The sequence below is a fragment of the Fistularia commersonii genome, chromosome 3, assembly GCF_037954325.1.
Source record: "Fistularia commersonii isolate RoL2024-O1a breed Wild chromosome 3, RoL_Fcom_v1.0, whole genome shotgun sequence".
Lineage (NCBI taxonomy): Eukaryota > Metazoa > Chordata > Actinopteri > Syngnathiformes > Fistulariidae > Fistularia > Fistularia commersonii.
The window spans coordinates 5,619,688-5,638,180 of NC_141286.1; the positions used below are offsets into that span (position 1 = coordinate 5,619,688).

The following is an 18,493-nucleotide window of genomic DNA, read 5'->3' on the forward strand; positions in this document are numbered from 1 at the left end:
ATTCATAAATAAAACTTACATTTTGTAAAAAACGTTTTTAATGCAATTGAAGTAATTTTTAGTAGTGTACATTTGAATTTCAAATAATAATTTATACAAATTCTGTATAAGAGGCAAGAAAGCACTGCAAATGAGAGCACATGTTCCCACGCTGACAGTAGTTGAGGTACAATAAAGGGTGTGCACAGAAAGGTAATTCGCATTAAACTAGTTTGGATACATTCCCTCCGTACACACAGACTGGTTAAACAGTGACTTAAAGTACCTTTAAATAACAACACATTTCATCATGATGAGATTTTATCACTGGAGCAGACTAAAAACAGATGTTTTAAAGGTAAACAAAGTTTTCATGATACATAAAACAGGAGACATTAAGTAATTTGTCATGGGTTTGACTTTATTTACTAGTGTATTAACACATTACATGCTACAGAAAATAAAATGGTAATTTCAATTGTCTTGAAAGAATATAGTGTTATAATAAAATGGCACATTTTAATATTAACACAAGTCCCAGTGGCATTTTACCACATCTTCCTTTGACTGAAAGGAAATGTGAGCGACTTCACATAGGGTTACTTAAAAAAATACTTCTTTGTTGTTTCATTGGCAACACAACACGGTAATGATTTATGTAGCTAAGCACCTGCCATGTGTAGAATAAGGGACAAAGAGGCTTCTTTTGATCATTACTACAGAGAAAAACTAACTGCCTCAAAAGCTGAAGGTAAACATAAACAGGGAAGTTATTTCTAAGAAGCCAGCCAATTATTTTTTCCTTCATTTTATTATTATTTTCTTTTACATGGGTCAGGATTCTGACACGTGAACACGTGAAACTGGGTAAGGCTTTAAAGGTTGTGGAAGCCATCATGGATCAATTCAAAAAAAGGTAAATGTTTGAAAAGAGATTATGTCTGTAAACTCAATGTAAAAGCGGTAAGTGCATTCTGTTCAAAGATTCATCTCTAGAAATCTGAAAAGCACTGGCAAAGCATGTGATCAGAGGACTTGCATCTTTCTGAGCGTCGCTATAGTGCCATCTAAGGGCGACTAGGTGTGCTGGACAGACAGAAACATTTGACATTTGAAAGAAACACTCCGCTGGGAAGGGGAGTTTTACCATGGATCAAAATTGAAGCAGATAGACTGACTCTGGCAAAGTGGTTAGATGATATCAGCATTATTGTAAACAAGGGTGATGATTGTCAGGGGCTAACAAGCAGATTGATTCAAACAGAAAAGAAAAATGACTCTTGGGGGGTTGTCTCGTCATTTGACACGACATAAACGACAGAAGCAGAAGACAGTAAAAGAAAATTCCATGTCTGCTTGTGCATCATAAACAGGCAAACCATTAGCACGAAAACACAAAGGGAAGCAGCTGATAACACTGAGGATTAAAAGTAACAAAACAAGGGTGCGAGATGGCAACAGGATTATTAAAAGCATAAAAACAAAGCAAGGCTACCAAATAATACACTTCCTTATTACTTGGGCACATCTGGGATCTGAACACAGAGCAGTCCATTTTTCCAGGGTTTACTTAGGACAAAAATGAGAAAATGGCACTAACTAACATGGTGGACAGCCTACATTCACTTTTTTTCGACTTCATTTGTATATATCGGACACAGGATGAGAACGCACGTGGCCCTGTGAGAGCTGGGGGGCAGAGCGACGTGCCCCCACCGCACCAAGTCAGTTTACCCACTTGAACCAGTGACCCATCTCTCCTTCCAGACATGCAGCAGTAAAAAGAGTACAAAACTGTTTCTCCCTCGCCTGGGACAAAACCAGCTACAACGAAAACTACAAAAAAAAAAAAAAAGGATTTTAGCATGTAATGATAAACACATAATACATCATCGTAACAATATGTTCTTAATTTTCCTTACAAAAGACTACTTGGTCACAAGTGATAGGCAGATGGGGCTGAGGTGTAGAGGCTAAATGTAGTTTTGCTGTCATCTTCACCTCTACGTGTTCGTCAGGATCACTGCTGCTCTCTGGCTAGGATTACAAGTGTATCTCTTTGCTGCTAATTTCAACTTAAGTTTTGTGCTCTCCATTTGGGGGTTGGACTGGTTCTTGGTCTGCTTCTCCGCACAAACCACACATCTCAAGGTGACTTAGTTGCTTGTGATATTTAACCTGCCTCCGATGTAGTTCAGGTCTATTTATCTATTGTGAACAGGAACGAGGGTCACCTGGGGCCTGATGAAATCAAATTTATTTTCTCTGATTTAGAGGCTTCCATTTGATTTCTTTTTGTGAATATTTTTTACAGTTAAAGCACATTTTGTCATCAAGAGTTTGGTGGATGACTAAAATTTGAACGAGCATTCAAAATTTAGTCATACACTGAATGAAATGCATATATATATATCAATAAATATAACTAGACTAGAGCAGCAATTGTGGAGGTTTTGACAGCTAGACAGTAATGTTGCTTTGTATATTGGCTAATATCTCAGTGGAATCAAGACCTCGGGAGAAGTACACAGAGAATTTAGAAGACATTAGTCATTCCTCCCACGAATGCTGTTTGAGACAAGGGGCTGTCAGTGGAAAATATATATATTTCCCTGCATCCAATCCACTGCTGCTTTGCTGCTGGCCACTTGAGTGCAGGAGCAGCATGATCCCCTACTCTGAAGCGCAGACAGACCGTGGCGAGCTCACGCACGCAGTAGACTACACCATTTTAATGTTCAATTGGATCAGGTACCTTGAACACTTGCTACTATCACTGTGATTTGAACTTAATTCAGTCATATTCTGACATATTCTGTACTATTTAGATTTGACAATGTCAAAATCTAGGACTCCACCTCAGTCTTTCATTATGGAAATTAAATGGACCGTGGTTCCTCAAAGATAATGCTGCATTCATGTCTATGAAAAAAAAAAAAACCCTTAAGAAAATTACCTTCAGTCTTTTGCAGGTTAAAAACAATGATTCAGTCTTGTGTTCTAGGTGTGAAATTTTACAAGATAGAAATTCAAAGAGCAGATGCCTTTGGGAATCTAATGTAAGTCATGATGCTTTCTTTCAAATTTTTCTAAGTAAAGGCATCATCACCAACAAGAGATCGATTAAGGAAGATGAAGGGCAGTTGTAAATTACTTGACAGTGATGGTATACAGAGAACTCCATATTGTTTTCAACAAATGAAATGCTAAAAAACTTGAAAGGAAAAGTACATTTAGTGGAAATGGCTTTTTTAAAAAATTGGTCTTGCTTTTCTAATAACTTGTGCATATTAACATTGTTGTGGTGTGATAACTAATATGAAAGAAAGAAATCATGCTCAATATTCACTTTATCTACACCCCCCCCCCCTTCAGACTTACTTCATCTCATTTTCTTTATCTGAATTTTAATCTGTCAGATTCTTTGGTTCTTTCACAGTTAAGAGTTTATTTTCTGATCACAATTCTTTCACTGAACATTAAGACTCAGTGCCCTTAATTTTCTGATCACATTTCTTTCACTGATCATAAAGATTCAGTGCCCTTAAAATAAGCAACAATTCAGTAGCTCAACAAATTGCTAATGTTAGAAAGTTGTAGCCAGAAAGCTTCTGCTTAACAGACAAGGAGGCTGACTCTGGTGCTGCTGTCTGTTGACTGGTAAAATGGTGTTTTCTTGTGGATTATCAAAACAAAACTGCTGATAAAGAAGTGTTCATGGTGCTCTCTGTAACCTGCAATTATCACAACGATAAAAACAATTGTGGGGTATAACAGTCCTTCATCCTGGTATACTGGCACAACAGTGTTGTAAATTTTTTTTTTAAACTTGTAATTCCCATCTGACATGAATGCAGCATCAGTGATATTGTAGCGCTGTGGTGACAGATGGGGATGAAAAATGACAAGCCAATGAGCTTTTATCTCCTTGCTCCAACACAGGAAGAGGAAGTGGGGAATTCTCTGGCGGGGTCTCCAACGGAGTGTCTGACGATGACGAGTGAGCGGCAAGGGACACTCAAAATGTCGGCAAATCTGTGGACCAAGGGATGCAGTTCACGTTCCGTGTTCCACTGTAGAGTATATGACTGGGTCCTCTGAAACTGTACTCGGTGCAGGTAAGAGCTGGAGCAAACGTGAGGGGCAGGGGATGATGAGGAATGAGAAAACAGTGGATGGGGGGGGTGGGGGGTGGGGTGAGGCAGGGTCTAATACTAGTGTCCAGTCTGCGCCAGGTTGTTCGCTCTCAGCTGAGTTCGTCTTCGGCATTGTGCTGGTCCAGCAGTTTGACGTGTGTGAAGGGAAAGTGGCCACGTTTTCCTTTACATTCGCCCTCCCACTGGCCATTCACGTTTATTTTGGTCACCTTCACCATATCGCCCACCTGAAGTGAGATGACAGAGAAAGAAAAGAGAAAGAGAGACAGACAAGAGATCGGGTTTAAGCAGCGAGCAGAGGTTAAGTAATGCCTTAGTTGATTGAAAGGAAACCATGAAAGCAGTGACGGTGGATCTGAATGAGGAGAGAAGTGCCTCCCTCTGTGTCACCAAACCTGGGTAAACAAGACGGAGCAGAGAGTTTCAAAGTCTGTCTGGGTGAAAAACTGACAAGAGCAGGGGAATGGAGGCTGTGTGTGAATGCTTGAAGACAGACCGGACAATCTAACCCTGACCATACTGTTGATTTGATAGCTTTTTTTTTAACTAACTTGGACATTTTTAAGTGTATCTAACAGGATTTGAATGACATTGAGCCAAATAAACATTTTGAAACAAATTAAATAGTTCACATGGTTGACAGTTCAGCTTTCAATTTCCTGCATCAGTTTCCTGTGCTTTTAACAAGAATGCCACTTTATTAAATAATTCTGATATGAGTAGAAGGGAAGTGCTGGTCAATGTTATTGCTGAGCAATGAACCACAATTAGTTTTGAAGATCAAGTTATTTTAGAATACCTTTAAGTGGCTTTTCACAAATGTTTTATTTTCATGTAACTGATGGGAAAGGAGTGGATATTCTGCTAACAAAGCTCTACAATGGAAGAAGATGCTCACGGTAAGTAGAAATGGTGTAACCACACAGTTTGTTCAGCAGAGCGCGCCCTGGCACCATTGTTTGCAAGACTGAGCACTGTCAGTAGTGCAGATGGCTGAGTTGCATCACAGGTGACAAGACGAGGTTGTATTAAATTGAAAGGTGTGACTGTCAATTGTATGTTGTTCTCCAGTTGCTGAGTAGCAACGCTGAAAAGTAAGTTAACAATATCTAATCTCTATCTTTTATTCCATTGACATGGTCATGTTAGTCAGGCATAGCACATGTTCTCTGCTAGCTCACAATAAAGCTGAAGCTTTCATACCATGTCCACTAAGAGGGATTTGAAAGTCTGGTCTGGATGATGGACTCAAAACGGTCAAATTCCTTGAAACCATCCAATCTCACGGATTTCTCTAGCTATCCTGTATTTTTTTTTTCCAACTGTCATGGATGTGTTGCAAACAACATTTGAACCTTTTCAATTTGGTCAAAAACAGTCATGGTGTCGTGAGGAACCATTCTGTAGTAGCACAAAGAAAAAAGGAGAACAGTGCTAGTTATAAAGTCTGCAAGGTGGTAATTCTGATGAGAAACATTTCTATGTGACACAGGATTAAATTTGAGGTATGCTGAGCATTTGACACTGCTTCAAACAATCAACACCTTCATTATAACAGCATCAGACAGGGAGGCTCATCAGATTTCTTCTTAAAGAAGTGTTGACAAGCAAGGTCATTTTCAAGAAACTGCAACAGCGATGCTCATATGAGCAGATCAAATGAATGTTCTGTGTTTGTGCTCGTAAAATATTCAGCGTCTGTTTCTAAAGACCGGAGAAAATTAGTTTGTGCAAAGGTGAAGGCAAAAACGGGAAAAAGAAGGTTGTCTCTTGTGTTTAAATAGCTGACTACAGTGTGACTGTCAGGAAAGTATCAATGACAAGTTGTCCATTATATTGGCTTTGTTTAATTGGATGGATAAAAGGCTTTTAAAAAAAATCTTGACAGGCATCACCAAATATACTTGCTAGCTCACTGATGGGCCAAATATATTTTTACATCAAAAGATCTCAAACACTGAGTTCTGCCTCTCAAAGCATTACATAGCCACAAATCCTATCCCTAAGCAGACACACAAATTAAAATACCCATGGCAATGGCGTCACTAAGGCAGGAGAATTAACAGGTACAAGAACAGAAATTTGAGGGCTGATTAGCCTCTAGTTAATCAAACTTAGATGGTGGTGTGCTTTGGTAGCCATTCCTTCTCTGAGAGGATCACAGGCTGCAGTTTTCAGCTCTGGAACTGTTGCACCTAAATCATATGAAGCCCTAATTTTCTTTCACATCAAAAATTGTTGGCTGTATTTAAACAGACCTTGGCGGAGATACATTTTCACAAAGGAAACTGATTGGGTGTTAACTAGGGATCTGGAGAACCTTGTTAATTTTGATTCAACAGCAGAGGCAAAACTGATGTTTGAGCATCTTCTAATTCTGCCAAGTTTTACAATTCCATTATTGTTTTGACAGAGAAAACGCATTGTAAAGGTGAATCTCAAAGAAAATTAAAAAAGTTTCCTAAGAAAGTTAAAAGGAATAGTGTAATTTATCTTTAGCATGAAACAAGCAAGTATCACTTTTCAGAGAAAATAGCTATCCATTTAACACGATTCCTTTGTCATAAATGTTATGATTATCTGCCAGTATTGTGTTGAGTCTAGCTCATGGTATTAATCTACTTAAATGCATCCAGGATGAGACAATTCCAACTGGTCTGTCTTGATGAACTAAGTTTATTTTAGATTCATGTGCTGTCTCTTTCATATGCAATTGTTTGTAAGGTCATGTCAATTCTATTTATGCATTCCAGAATAACATACATTTTAGCTCAAAATCTGTACCAAAAGCCTTTTTCATTAGACCGTCCGTGTAAACAAAAAGTGAAAAAATATGTAATGTATTAAGTTTGCGTGACTGATCCCTGGATAACGGAAAGCAAGCATCAACCCTTGGTACATTGAAAAAAACCCTGAACTCAAAAAGATGCTCGAATTTAAGAATGTGATATGAGAGGTTAAGTGTTTTTAAACAGAAATGACATTCCACCATTTTGATAAACAAAACATTTCAATAATCGGATGTAAACAGCAAAATAAATGCAAAGCATTGTCACAAACTCTGCCATATGCGCAGTCCATGCATGACCATGTCAGTGACGGCAAATGGTGTTTGCAGGTTGCAGCTCACTCACTCACAGCCAACAGCTGTGCTAACAGCTTCAGTGTCTGAATAGAGTAAAATGAGATGCTTTATAGTAGCATTACTTGAGGCACAATAAAGTTATGATTCCTAGTGAATTATATCGTGCATTAAATTAATGGTGTACTACAGAAGATCAATCCCAATGTCTTTAAAACATCCTATACAGCAATCTATAACTGGAGAGAAACAATAGTTCCCACAGCCATTTGACACGCATCAAACGTGTCGAATGGCAATTGCGGTAAAACACCACTGAAACAAGAAGGGTTTGACTCAAACCAGCACAGCCAGGAGATGTGTGAAAATCCAACCACAGGAGTTACTTCTTGTTAATAGTGTTGACACAAGTTTAACAATTAGAGCCACATTAGTGGCAATTGTCTTTATTTCTGCATTACAGATTTGGATTAACAAATCCAGTGGAGGGGTAGTTTAAATTTGTCGGATACCAATTGTGCTTTGACTTGGCTTTACAATGACTAGATTTAATTTCTAAGGTCAATACTACAATGACTTGAATCCACAACATCATGCTCCTGACAGAATAAATACATGAGACTTGAGCGAAACATTTAACTGAATAGAAACTTCAAAAGTTTATAAAGACACAGTTTAATGCTCAACACAGTCAAGAAAAGTAGACAAGGAAACATGAGCTAATTATTAACTGTCTAGTTTTGCCTTGCTGAGTCACACTGGCCCTCCGCAGCAGGGACAACAAGCTGCCTCACACAGTTCAAAGACAGCAAATTGTACCACAGGTGGGAGTGGTAGAAACTTCAAGAGTGATCTACCTGTTATACATTAACCCATTAATTTCAAGCTGAGAAGCAAAAATGTCTATAACTTGTGGAAATTAACTAATGCAAATGAACTCAATCAGCAGACTGAAAAATAGAGAAATACAAGAATGGGCCTGTTTTCGTATCTTTAGTATCCTAATCCTGCTCCTGGCTCAGCTGGACTCCTGGCTTCACAGAGACCAAAGGAAATGGTCGTGTTCCCAAACACAAACTATTTCCTTCCCCCCAACGACCTGCTCCGTGGGAGCCCTGCTCTCACTTCCGGACAGTTTAGCAGCCGAGACTTAATGACCACGGACGAGGACTTTGTGTCACGGGGGTACTCTCCCCTTAGCTAAAATCTGAGCGAATGATTGAATGCCTCAAAGTCAACTCCGTCAGTTGCTCCTCCAAAAGAGATGACAGCAGGGATGTCAAACACTGGGGAGATGTTCATATTTTTAAGAGTAAGTTGTGAAAATACTGAATTATGCAAATCTTTTAAAAAGATACACTGATATAATATGATATGGTGAAAGTACAGAGGGCCGGCAGAACACTTCCTAACCTTGACTTGACTTTCATGAGTTAAATAAATACTGACGGAATGACCAGCAGTTCAATTTAAAAAAAAACAATGTGAACAAGGCGTGATAAGGGCTGTCCCCACATCCGTCTTCCTTGTCCTTTTTCCTCTAGTGCATGTTAAAAAAAAAAAAACAGTAGTAGAGGTGGAGTCAATGAAAAAAAGAACTGAACAATACTTAGTAACACTAAACACATCCATAGTTACCTCTAAAGCCAGGGCAGTCTTGTCATAGGCGTTGGGCACCCTCTTCTGTATGGCCCTGGCATACACAGGTCCATTCTGAAGATTTGGGAGGGGGGTCGGCTGGGCATATTGGCTTGGGTCTCCAAGCAGTGGAGCGCCAGGTGGTGCTGCAGATCCATCTGAGTTACCTAACATTCCCATCCCTCCTGGCAGTCCCCCAGTTACACCAGGCCCTGCCACTGAACTTGGGGACGCCGGTCGGTACTTTTCCACATACGGCACAGGGATCATTCCTGCTCGGCCTTCAGAGTTCTGAGCATTCCACCACTGCTCCTCTGGTTTCTCAAGAACCCGTAGAATATCACCCTTCCTAAATGGGAGATCCTCATCGTCGTTGCCGGAAAAATCAAAAAGTGCTCTGACATACTCATCTTCCAGGCGTGGTGGGCCAACACTGATGAACGAGGTGTTTTTGGACTTGTTGATGGGTTCTATTAATGTGGTGGTGTCCAAGTAATGAATCTTATAGAATTCTAGCAATGCAGGGAGAGCCTCAAAATCCTGGTCACCAATACGGAACCTTGGATGAGCCAAACCTGTTAAAAATTAGGATGGAATATGTAAGCAAATACAAATACTATAAAAGCAGACACATTGTAATCTTATCATTATAAACATGGCACACATAAGCTCAATGTGAATTTTCTTCCCTAAAATTACTTGATAAATCTTATCATTACAACTGGAGTTGCAGAATTGTTTGGGAAAGTTTTGCTTCTCATTCAAGTGGCGTTTGGGGAAATTTAAAGAAATAGTATGCTAATGCCTTTTCATCACATGGGCATTTTAATAAATACTCTTAAAATATATGTAGATCGCAGCTATGTTGGACTGGCAGTTTGAGATCATTAAAAGAAATTGCACAACTCCATATTTTACCGAGTTTACAATCTGAAATCTCGCACTGTCCATCATACTGAGTGTTGATGCAGTCGTCTAAAGATGCTCGAGTTTCTGCAACATTACGTGAACAGAAATGCAAGTAATGAGTTAATACAATGACCTGGGGTTCATTAACCTTTTATCAACCCAACAGTAAGTTGACTGATGCCTCGCCTGTTTTATTCATCCGGAGTGTGTGCAAGGCACTATAGATCATCTTCTTTGGTGCAAGTCATGCAAGAATGCTCAGCATCTTCGTAACCCACCAACCCTAAATATCGTGTATGTGTGTGTGTGTGTGTGTGTGTGTGTGTGTGTGTGTGTAGATATCTGTTTATACAAGCATTCATACATCCATATGTATATATGTATAGATATATACACATACATACATACATACATACATACAAACATATACATATATATACATATATATATATATATGTGTATATATATGAAAATAACGTCTTGTGACTTACCTGGACCGGATTGTCGATTGTTGCTGATGCTATTAATTATGTAATGCGAGACTTTGGAGTTCTCTGATACCGAAAGCACGTAGTCTCCGGGGCTGGTGATGGAGTCCCGGACCAGAAACACGCCGTGCCTCTGTCCCTGCAACAGAGACACAGCCTCCTGCCTGCTCAACCGACCCCAGTACCAACTGCCACGGTCGTCCGCGTCAAAATGTCCGGCCATGATACCCACTCCAAAGGCGAGGCTTCACCGGGCCTTCCCTTCTCTCCCTCCCGCGATCCACAAGCAAAGCCTTCAACTCATACAAAAACTTTAGCGCCTAGAGCACGTTTAGTAAACAGGCGACATCCGCAGCTGGCCGTTTCGGCATCAATTCACCGATACAGAACCTCAACTACGAGATTAAAATGTCTCTTACTTGGTTTAGAAGTCGAATTAAGCAATATCAATTGAGACGCTCTAAGTTTTGAACGCAGAATTCCAGCTAAAATCCAGCGGCCGATGACAACTAACTTCAAAAACTGAAATGGCGGATACGCGAAAACAAAAAAAGACCCCACTCACCGGATGTGACGCAGTAATTATGTAGACAACCGCGCCAGTGTCAAGCTAGCGTTAACCTCGCCCTAATTCAGAACACCGATATGAAACATCCGTTTGGTCCAACGTAATATAAGATATCTGATTGTATCCGCTCTTATTTTTGATATAATGTATACATACTAGATCCCCAGTGTCTGTTTTTAATCGAAACACCACATACGTCATCGTTAAACGGTCAGCATTGAATCTTTACTCATTTTAAAGTAACGAATTGTGTCTTTTACTTTGAATGACAAATGAGCTAACCTTATTTCCTCTACATGTTAGCTTGATGTCCCGATGCAAGTGGGTTGTTATGAAATCGAAGCGTCTCACATTATTGCACTGGATATTTACAGTAGTTGTGTAATTCGACTGCAAACATGCAGACGCATGAAGTTTTTTCCTATACAGCAAGTTGTAAAAAAAATATATGTACAGTTTGTCTCTCCCGGATGGTTGCAATTACTGAGTAAAACCGCTAGATGTCATCCATAGACTACTTGTCCAGAAAAAAACCCCAAACATGAGGCCCATTGTGGTTTATAACCCACAAAATAACCACATGCATGAAACAAGGTTGTACATTGTTACTGAAAAGAACCAAAATTTGTGAATGAAGTGAATGCACAGAATTGAAACTAGTGACACCGGCTACAGTGTTAGACTTTTTCTATACTCGCTTCACATATTCAGTAAGGCAGCAGTTACACGTTTATAGGTTGTAGCTCATGACTATCACGAAGGTGTACTAATGCTTTATGAGTTCTCTGTATCAGTAAATCTATTCCTGCTTCAGATAGGCTGTGTTTGATGTTTATTCAGCACGGCGCTTGATCTTCAGCTTAATCGTCATCCGAGCTCTAAGCTCTCACGTTGATTCAACTTAGCTTATGAACCGCTCGAATTAAAACAGTTTTTGTATCACGCAACCTTTAATTATCAATAAAGTTCTAATTAATAAATTGTAGCTTTTGGTTTATTTGAAAGTGAGATTGCACTGAAGCTTTCCTAATCAGATACTGACATACACCAGCAGTTTTTGATGCCTGTTTACTCTTGCAAATGACTAATATTCATAGAAACATGCTATTTTTCCCCTCTCAAATGTATTAAAGCATTACTAACAATTGCAGTTCCACATTCTTAATCATGTATTATTAATTTTATTCATCTGTTTATAACAGTAATCATATGTCTGAATACCAAATTACTGTTTCTCAGAAACTTACTAAAACAGGATTGTAGATTTCATTCATCCATCCATCCATCCATCCATCCATCCATCCATCCATCCATCCATCCATCCATCCATCCATCTTCCCTGCTTATCTGTAGTCAGGTTGCGGGGGCAGCAGCGGGAGCAGTGAGGCCCAGATCTCCCTTTCCTCCACCAAGTGGTCCAACTCCTCTGGGGGGACCCAAGGTGTTCCCAGGCCAGCATGGAGACATAGTCTCTCCAGCATATCCTGGTCTCTTTCCAGATGGACATGCCCGGAATACCTCCCCAGGGAGACGTCCAGGAGGCATCCTGACTTAATTCTTCATCATAGCTACAATTTAGCCATGTTTTTTTTTAATTAATTAAGGTCTCTAAATGGTGAAGAAGTGGACGTGGCTTCTCTGCTTTCGCCCAACTGCAGGTAACTTATGCCTTCAACCCAGACTTTGGATGCAAAGTAGTCAAATGCAAAAGTACAACAAGGACTGATTTGCTTTCTTGTTTTATTGGAGGGGTCTGAAGCATCACCATGTCATCCATACAATAAACTATCTGGATAATGCATCATGAGAATGAAAGATCCATGTGAACTTCGAATAAAGGAGTGTGACAAAAGAAGGCTGTACAGATGCGTGAGTGGATAATGTGGGGGCATATGACTAATGGAGAAATACATATAGAGAAAATCTTGGGAGAGAGAAAATGTCCACTGCTACAATTATGCCTTAACATTCACATCACCTATTTGTTTTTACATATTTGGATAAACTACACACACACTATCTTCACATCTTGCCACAGTAAATGCCACAGCCATCTCACATCCTGCTATAACACAGTGACAGAGTAAGAAACCTGCCTGCGGTGGCAAGCCGAGTCTGCAGTTAAACTATGGCCAAAACAAAACATACAGAGCAGGATATAAACACCGAATCGCGATGAATTGATTGTTGTTTGAGTTTTGGTGTCATAATAAAATGGTGTCGGAATATCAAATGGATTCCTGACACTGATGATGATGATTTTAGACGTGTGTTTTGATGTACTAATCTGATCTCTTGGGGTGCTGTTTGCTTTGAATCGCAGTGGCCTTGACATAAACATCTCTTGAGTCAGGCCGACTCCGTCAACATAGATAAGTAGGAAACACCAGAATACCTGAGAATAGAGGCTGTACAAATTAGTAAGTGCTTCATGAGTTGCTTTGATATAATGAATTCAGTCTAAATGTATGAGCTTAGTTATTCACAATGAATTGAAGCTCAGGTGCCGAAATCCCCTATTTGTTATACCGTTCCTCTTCTGTCCCCTTATGACCCGGTGATGATGCAACTAAAGATGACTACTGCTCACTTGAGCAGCATGACATATTTGTTAGTGAGTTTTGGGGGAAAAACAACAACAACCGTATTTAGCAAAGGCAACAGAAACAGACATGTCCCTTTGCAATTAGCCTGAAAAGCAATTCCGATGAATGGCGGCAGGTGGGTTTGGTGGCATGAGGTGAGTGGTAGCAGTATTAAAAGCTTTTATTGAAAGAGTATGGCTGTTTGAGATTTTTTTTTTGCAACTTTTGCAACTGATTGGCCCTACATTCCCCAGGCACAGATACTCAAATGATTTGTAATCCATTCACCTTTAAAATCCAAATAATCTGTATCAACTAATGGACCACTAGCGCGTTGTTGTATCAGACCAGTCTAGCAGCCGTTGAAACATGTCATGTCATGATCTGTGCAGTCAGATGGAATATATTTGAAAATGTGCACAGATTTTCAGAGAATAGTTGTCAACATTTCAATCAAATGGAATTACAAGTAAAATACATTCGCAGTTAAATAGTGGATGCCTATTGATGGATAAAACCATAAGTTTTGTTTGCTTTGTAACTGAGTTTCATGGCCAACTGATCTGTCACTCCTATCAAGATCAGCTAATAGAACAGCGTCATGCATCTTGCAGCTGAAGCTCCATCCAAGACAGTGACCTCAACAGAAATGAAAATATTTGGATCTACAGAGAAAATTTTTTGGAGTCACACATACACACACACACACACACACACACACACACACACACACACACACACACACACACACACACATAACCAAAGCATCTGAAAATTATTACATAGTCATAATTCCAAATTAATTTTACTTGCAAAATGTTTTGGAATGCAGTATTATTAATGTTTTTTTATTCTCTCATATCATGGTCTGATTTAAAAATATTGGTACAAAAACAGCTTCATAAACAATAAAGTTAGCAGTATATCAGTCTAAAACACACCTTTATTTGCATCATTAATAGAAAAGGAGAATTGTTTGGAAACTGTGAATCTCTTCATTATGCTGAGGAGTTGGCATTATATTTCAGTCAGTCAAGTGACTCTATGAAAATCCTTGAAAAGATGTTGCTGGAGCCACCTCTGCATTTTATGAGTGTCGTCATATTAGAATTGTGGCAAAAATAAATATCAAAAAAGAGAAATTCAAATAATTAAAAGCCTAACATTATTTAAATGGTCTTTTAGGTCCACAGTAACTATACTTCTATATTTCACTGGTTGCAACTGTATAAATGTATTGTGAGATACGAGTGGTTTAACTTTATTTGTAAACCAGAAAAAGCTGCGTGTCATATTTCGGAAGGCAAGACAGCCTTTGTTCATTAAATATTCCTCAATTGGCCTTGCAATATTGTCGAGGTATTTCACAATCTTGTCTTCAAAGTGTCAGGCATCTCATCTTGGACCTTAAATTTCTGTTAGCACAACCAAAACAGGGCTGATTAGTCCTGCAAAAAGGGGAAGCTATAACCATATTTTTAAAGGGTGATGCAATATTTTAGCGCAATAGAACAGATTTGATTTCTTAGAAAAGAAACATTAAGGGCTGAAACATCCAGTCATTTAAATGTGAAAACGTTCCTTTATCATATTTGTGTATTTCTGCTAACGCAGACAACAACATTCAGACTGAAGGTTTCTGGCGTGAAATAATTTCCTTTACTCTTCAAATATAACGTCTAAAAATAGAACGACCATCTGAAAAAGTATGGAAGTTTTAAGGGGATTTAATAAACATGTTAAATCATTTACCAGGAATCTGATGAAGATGGATGTTGCGAGTGTTGTGTAATGACACAAGGCAATTAAGAATAACATCCAGACTCCTGGTTTGCTCCAAAACATCAACCTCTTGAGAAGTGATTCCTGATGACGGGGGTTTTAGCTCTCGTCACAACCAGGATGTCAACCGGGCGTTGGGAAAATGATATGAGGCAACCGAAAGTCATCAAAAAGACCTTCATGTTTGATGTCTCACTTGTTATTAGCATCAAACACTAATAAAGTTCATATTTCTCATCTCCAAATTAATATTCTGCGGCTGCTCCATTATCAAACCCAGTCAACTACTTTTCTAATATCAAATATTAAGGACTCAATATTTCTTGGAACTCTAAGAACACAGTTTGCCACCGTTAAAATCTCTGTGGATAAAATCTAAATATAGTCCTAAAATGTTTGCTTCGGCTTTGACTGATTCATAAGTAAGCAGAACCAAGGACTGAGCTAAATACTCATTTGACGCAACCATAGACTGTACATAATAACTGGGCACAAATCTGGGGCTCAAAAACAGTAAAGTTGAATAGGAGGGACCTGCACTCTCTTCAGTGGCTCACGGGGGTAAAGGCTCTGTGAAAAGAACTTCTGCAGAGCTCCGTCATCTTCATACCGGAACAGGGGACAGTTGTTATTATTTGCCACCTTAAAGTATTAGTTGATGTTGGACATTTATCCGTATCGCTTCCCGGCTCCTCTTGTCTGCACATCCTCCAAGGAGACGCTGAATGCCTAGTTGCTCCTAATGGCCTGGTTAGCGCCTTGCATGGAAGCCTCACCGCCATTGAGTGTGTGTGTTTGCGTGTGAATGCATTCTAGTGTGCAGCACTTTGAAATCGCAAGGTGTGAAAGCATGATATAACTTAAGACCATTTCATGTATCTGACAAGAAGATGTTAATAATTGGGTGAGAAGAGGATGGTGAAACATGAACTTGCAACCTTTTAAAGTCCTGTTAACGGAGAGCAGTACACACAACATAGATCAGTAGTTGACTAAAAATGTCATTTTTTAACAACAAAAAGCACATCTCAAATATGATCTGACCAGATCATTTCAAGGCCGGTTTATGACTGTAACTTGAGAGGTGACTTAGAGTTGACTTAGCATCTGTGTTTTTTAGCACATGCACAGAATATCTGAATGTGGACCAATCGGACAAAAGAACAGAGCTGCCGTTTTTGACTTTTTGATGCATTTTTAAGCAGTTCCTCACTCATATTTTTATCCTACCTTGGTAATTATCTTGGCTTACACCACAATGATGTGTCAACCAGCTCATTCAGATTTCAACTTCCCGACTTCGCTGACTCCTGGAGCAGCTTCCTGAATCAAACTCAAAACATATGAAGCATGAAGAAAACGATTAAGTTGCCCAACTCTACGAGAGTTAAATAATGGCAAAGAATGATGAACCTAGAAAATCAAGATACGATTCAGGACGTATTATAGAAACTCCATGCTTCTACCTGAATATGTTGGTGCATGGCTGCAAAAAAAACAAACAAGACGGCGCATGAACATGTGTGCAATGTGATACTTGCTTCATAAAACTGTTTAACATAGCTTATGGTTGCAACGCACATTCGACAGCAGATTTTGCACAAATGGTACCAGTACCACGTATCGCACACCTGTACTGTCGACTGAAATGTGACCTGGATCATGTGAGAAAGACCACTATATACTTCAATTTCATTCCTGGCAGTCTTCGGGACACATCACAATAAGATACCCACATGCAGCCTCTGTATATGGAAGGCATGCACAGCTCTTTCCTTTCATTTCTCTCCCCCAAACTATTACTGAACCAATTTTAATACTCTTTGCTTCCTTTGGTTTAAGCTACTTTCACCTATCCCAGTGATCTTCTTTTCCTTTCGGCTTTTCTCTTCAGGGGTCGCCACAGAGAATCGACTTCTCCATCTAAACCCTATTCACTGTATCCTACTCTCTCACAACAACTAACTTCATATCCTCTCTCGCTAAATCCATAAATCTTCTCTTTGGTCTTCCTTTAGACTTCCTGGCTGGCAGCTCCAATTCCAGCATCCGTCTACCCATATATTCACTATCCCTCCTCTGTACATGACCGAACCCCCTATCCCATTGATCATGTTTTAAATACTTTCTGTCCTTCCACTCCGTCTACTAAACTTACACATGGCCAATGTGTTTTTTTTCAATTTAGAGATTTTGGCAGACATGACTCCGGGCTGTTTTGGCCCTGACCTTTGTGTGTGTTATTCCCTGTATTCATTTTACCTCTCTCTGTGGCGAAACAATCACACACACCCACACACAAACAGGCACATTTAGGTATTACCAGGGGTTACAAGAAGTAGGGACCTGAATAGAGAACAAAATTCCCAGTTACAAATGAACGCATCACTGTTAATCTGTGTATTATGTGTATTAATATTCTTTGTCTATTTATACTTGAAACAACGGACAACTATGTCAGACTGATGTCCTCTCAACAACGTGAGCGGCTGCGAGCACAGCGTTGTCTGGTCGGCTAGTCTCTCAGTCGCCGCCGTATCGCATGGATCAACACTGTTTTGGTCTCAGTAATGAGTCTCCTCTTGCCTCCCTCTGAACATAATGAACGCAGGAGGGGAAGTGTACGCAGCATGGAGCAGGAACAGAAATCAGGTCAGTGGGTCCGATTGGTTGGTCACCTTTTCCAAGTCTGTCTCTGCTCTTATTGGGTCGGCAGCTGTAGAGGAGTGCAGCGACTGACTGGAGCAGGAGAGCCTGGAGGAGCGGCTCTGCGTGTCGTCCTCATCCTGCGCCATCACCGCTTTTCTCTCCGGCTGTTCTTTCCTCTCCCTCTCCTGTGCGCCCGTCCTCCTGCTACCGACTTTCCTCTGCTCCTCCATGGTCCACATGCTCTCCTCTTCCTCATCCCTTCCCTGCACCTCCCTGTCAAAGTCCAGCAGCTCCTCCATCATCTCCTCTATCTCCAGCTCTCCGTCCAGCTCCTCTTCCTCCTCGGACCTCAGTTCACCCATGCTTTCGGTCCTGTTGGTGTCGTCCGTCTCCTCCTCTTCCCCGACCTCCCTCAGCCTCTCGGGCGGGTCACTGGCTTGGCTTTCACCAAACTCCAGGATGGTGGGCAGGTTGCCCTGCTTGGGACAGCGTTTTCTCAGGCTGACCAGGAAAGGCTGCGGCAATGAGAAAATATCTACGTTGTTGCCAAGGTCAATCCACGTCACGCTTGGGAAGCTACCTGGATCCTGGGGAGGAAAAAAAAAAAACAAACCAAAATGAACATCACCTCATCCTCATTATTTTCTCCTCCTTTT

At 40.1% G+C, this 18,493-nt stretch overlaps 2 protein-coding genes across 2 annotated transcripts in view; both read right to left on the reverse strand.

Moving 5' to 3' along the window:
* Positions 1-379: 379 nt before the first annotated feature.
* On the reverse strand, positions 380-10,806 carry crk (CRK proto-oncogene, adaptor protein). The gene is made up of 3 exons (XM_086142416.1): positions 10,257-10,806; positions 8,857-9,431; positions 380-4,363 (listed from the first exon to the last, which is right to left on the reverse strand). The coding sequence occupies exons 1-3, from the start codon at positions 10,474-10,476 to the stop codon at positions 4,226-4,228; spliced, it is 933 nt and encodes a 310-aa protein (XP_085998542.1). The 5' UTR covers positions 10,477-10,806; the 3' UTR covers positions 380-4,225.
* A 1,738-nt stretch (positions 10,807-12,544) lies between these two features.
* lrrc75a (leucine rich repeat containing 75A) overlaps positions 12,545-18,493 on the reverse strand; it is a 60,153-nt gene continuing 54,204 nt past the window's right edge. Inside the window, exon 5 of the mRNA XM_086142459.1 lies at positions 12,545-18,424. Within this exon, the coding sequence (XP_085998585.1) occupies positions 17,837-18,424 (588 nt within the window). The 3' untranslated portion in view covers positions 12,545-17,836. The remainder of the gene's footprint in view (positions 18,425-18,493) is intronic.

Coding starts and splice junctions, on each gene's coding strand:
- crk (XM_086142416.1), bottom strand. CDS start 10,476: ATGGCCGGACATTTTGACGCGGACGACCGTGGCAGTTGGTACTGGGGT. Junction 9,432..10,256: donor CAATCGACAATCCGGTCCAG/GTAAGTCACAAG, acceptor AATTTTTAACAG/GTTTGGCTCATCCAAGGTTC. Junction 4,364..8,856: donor AGACTGCCCTGGCTTTAGAG/GTAACTATGGAT, acceptor ATCTCACTTCAG/GTGGGCGATATGGTGAAGGT.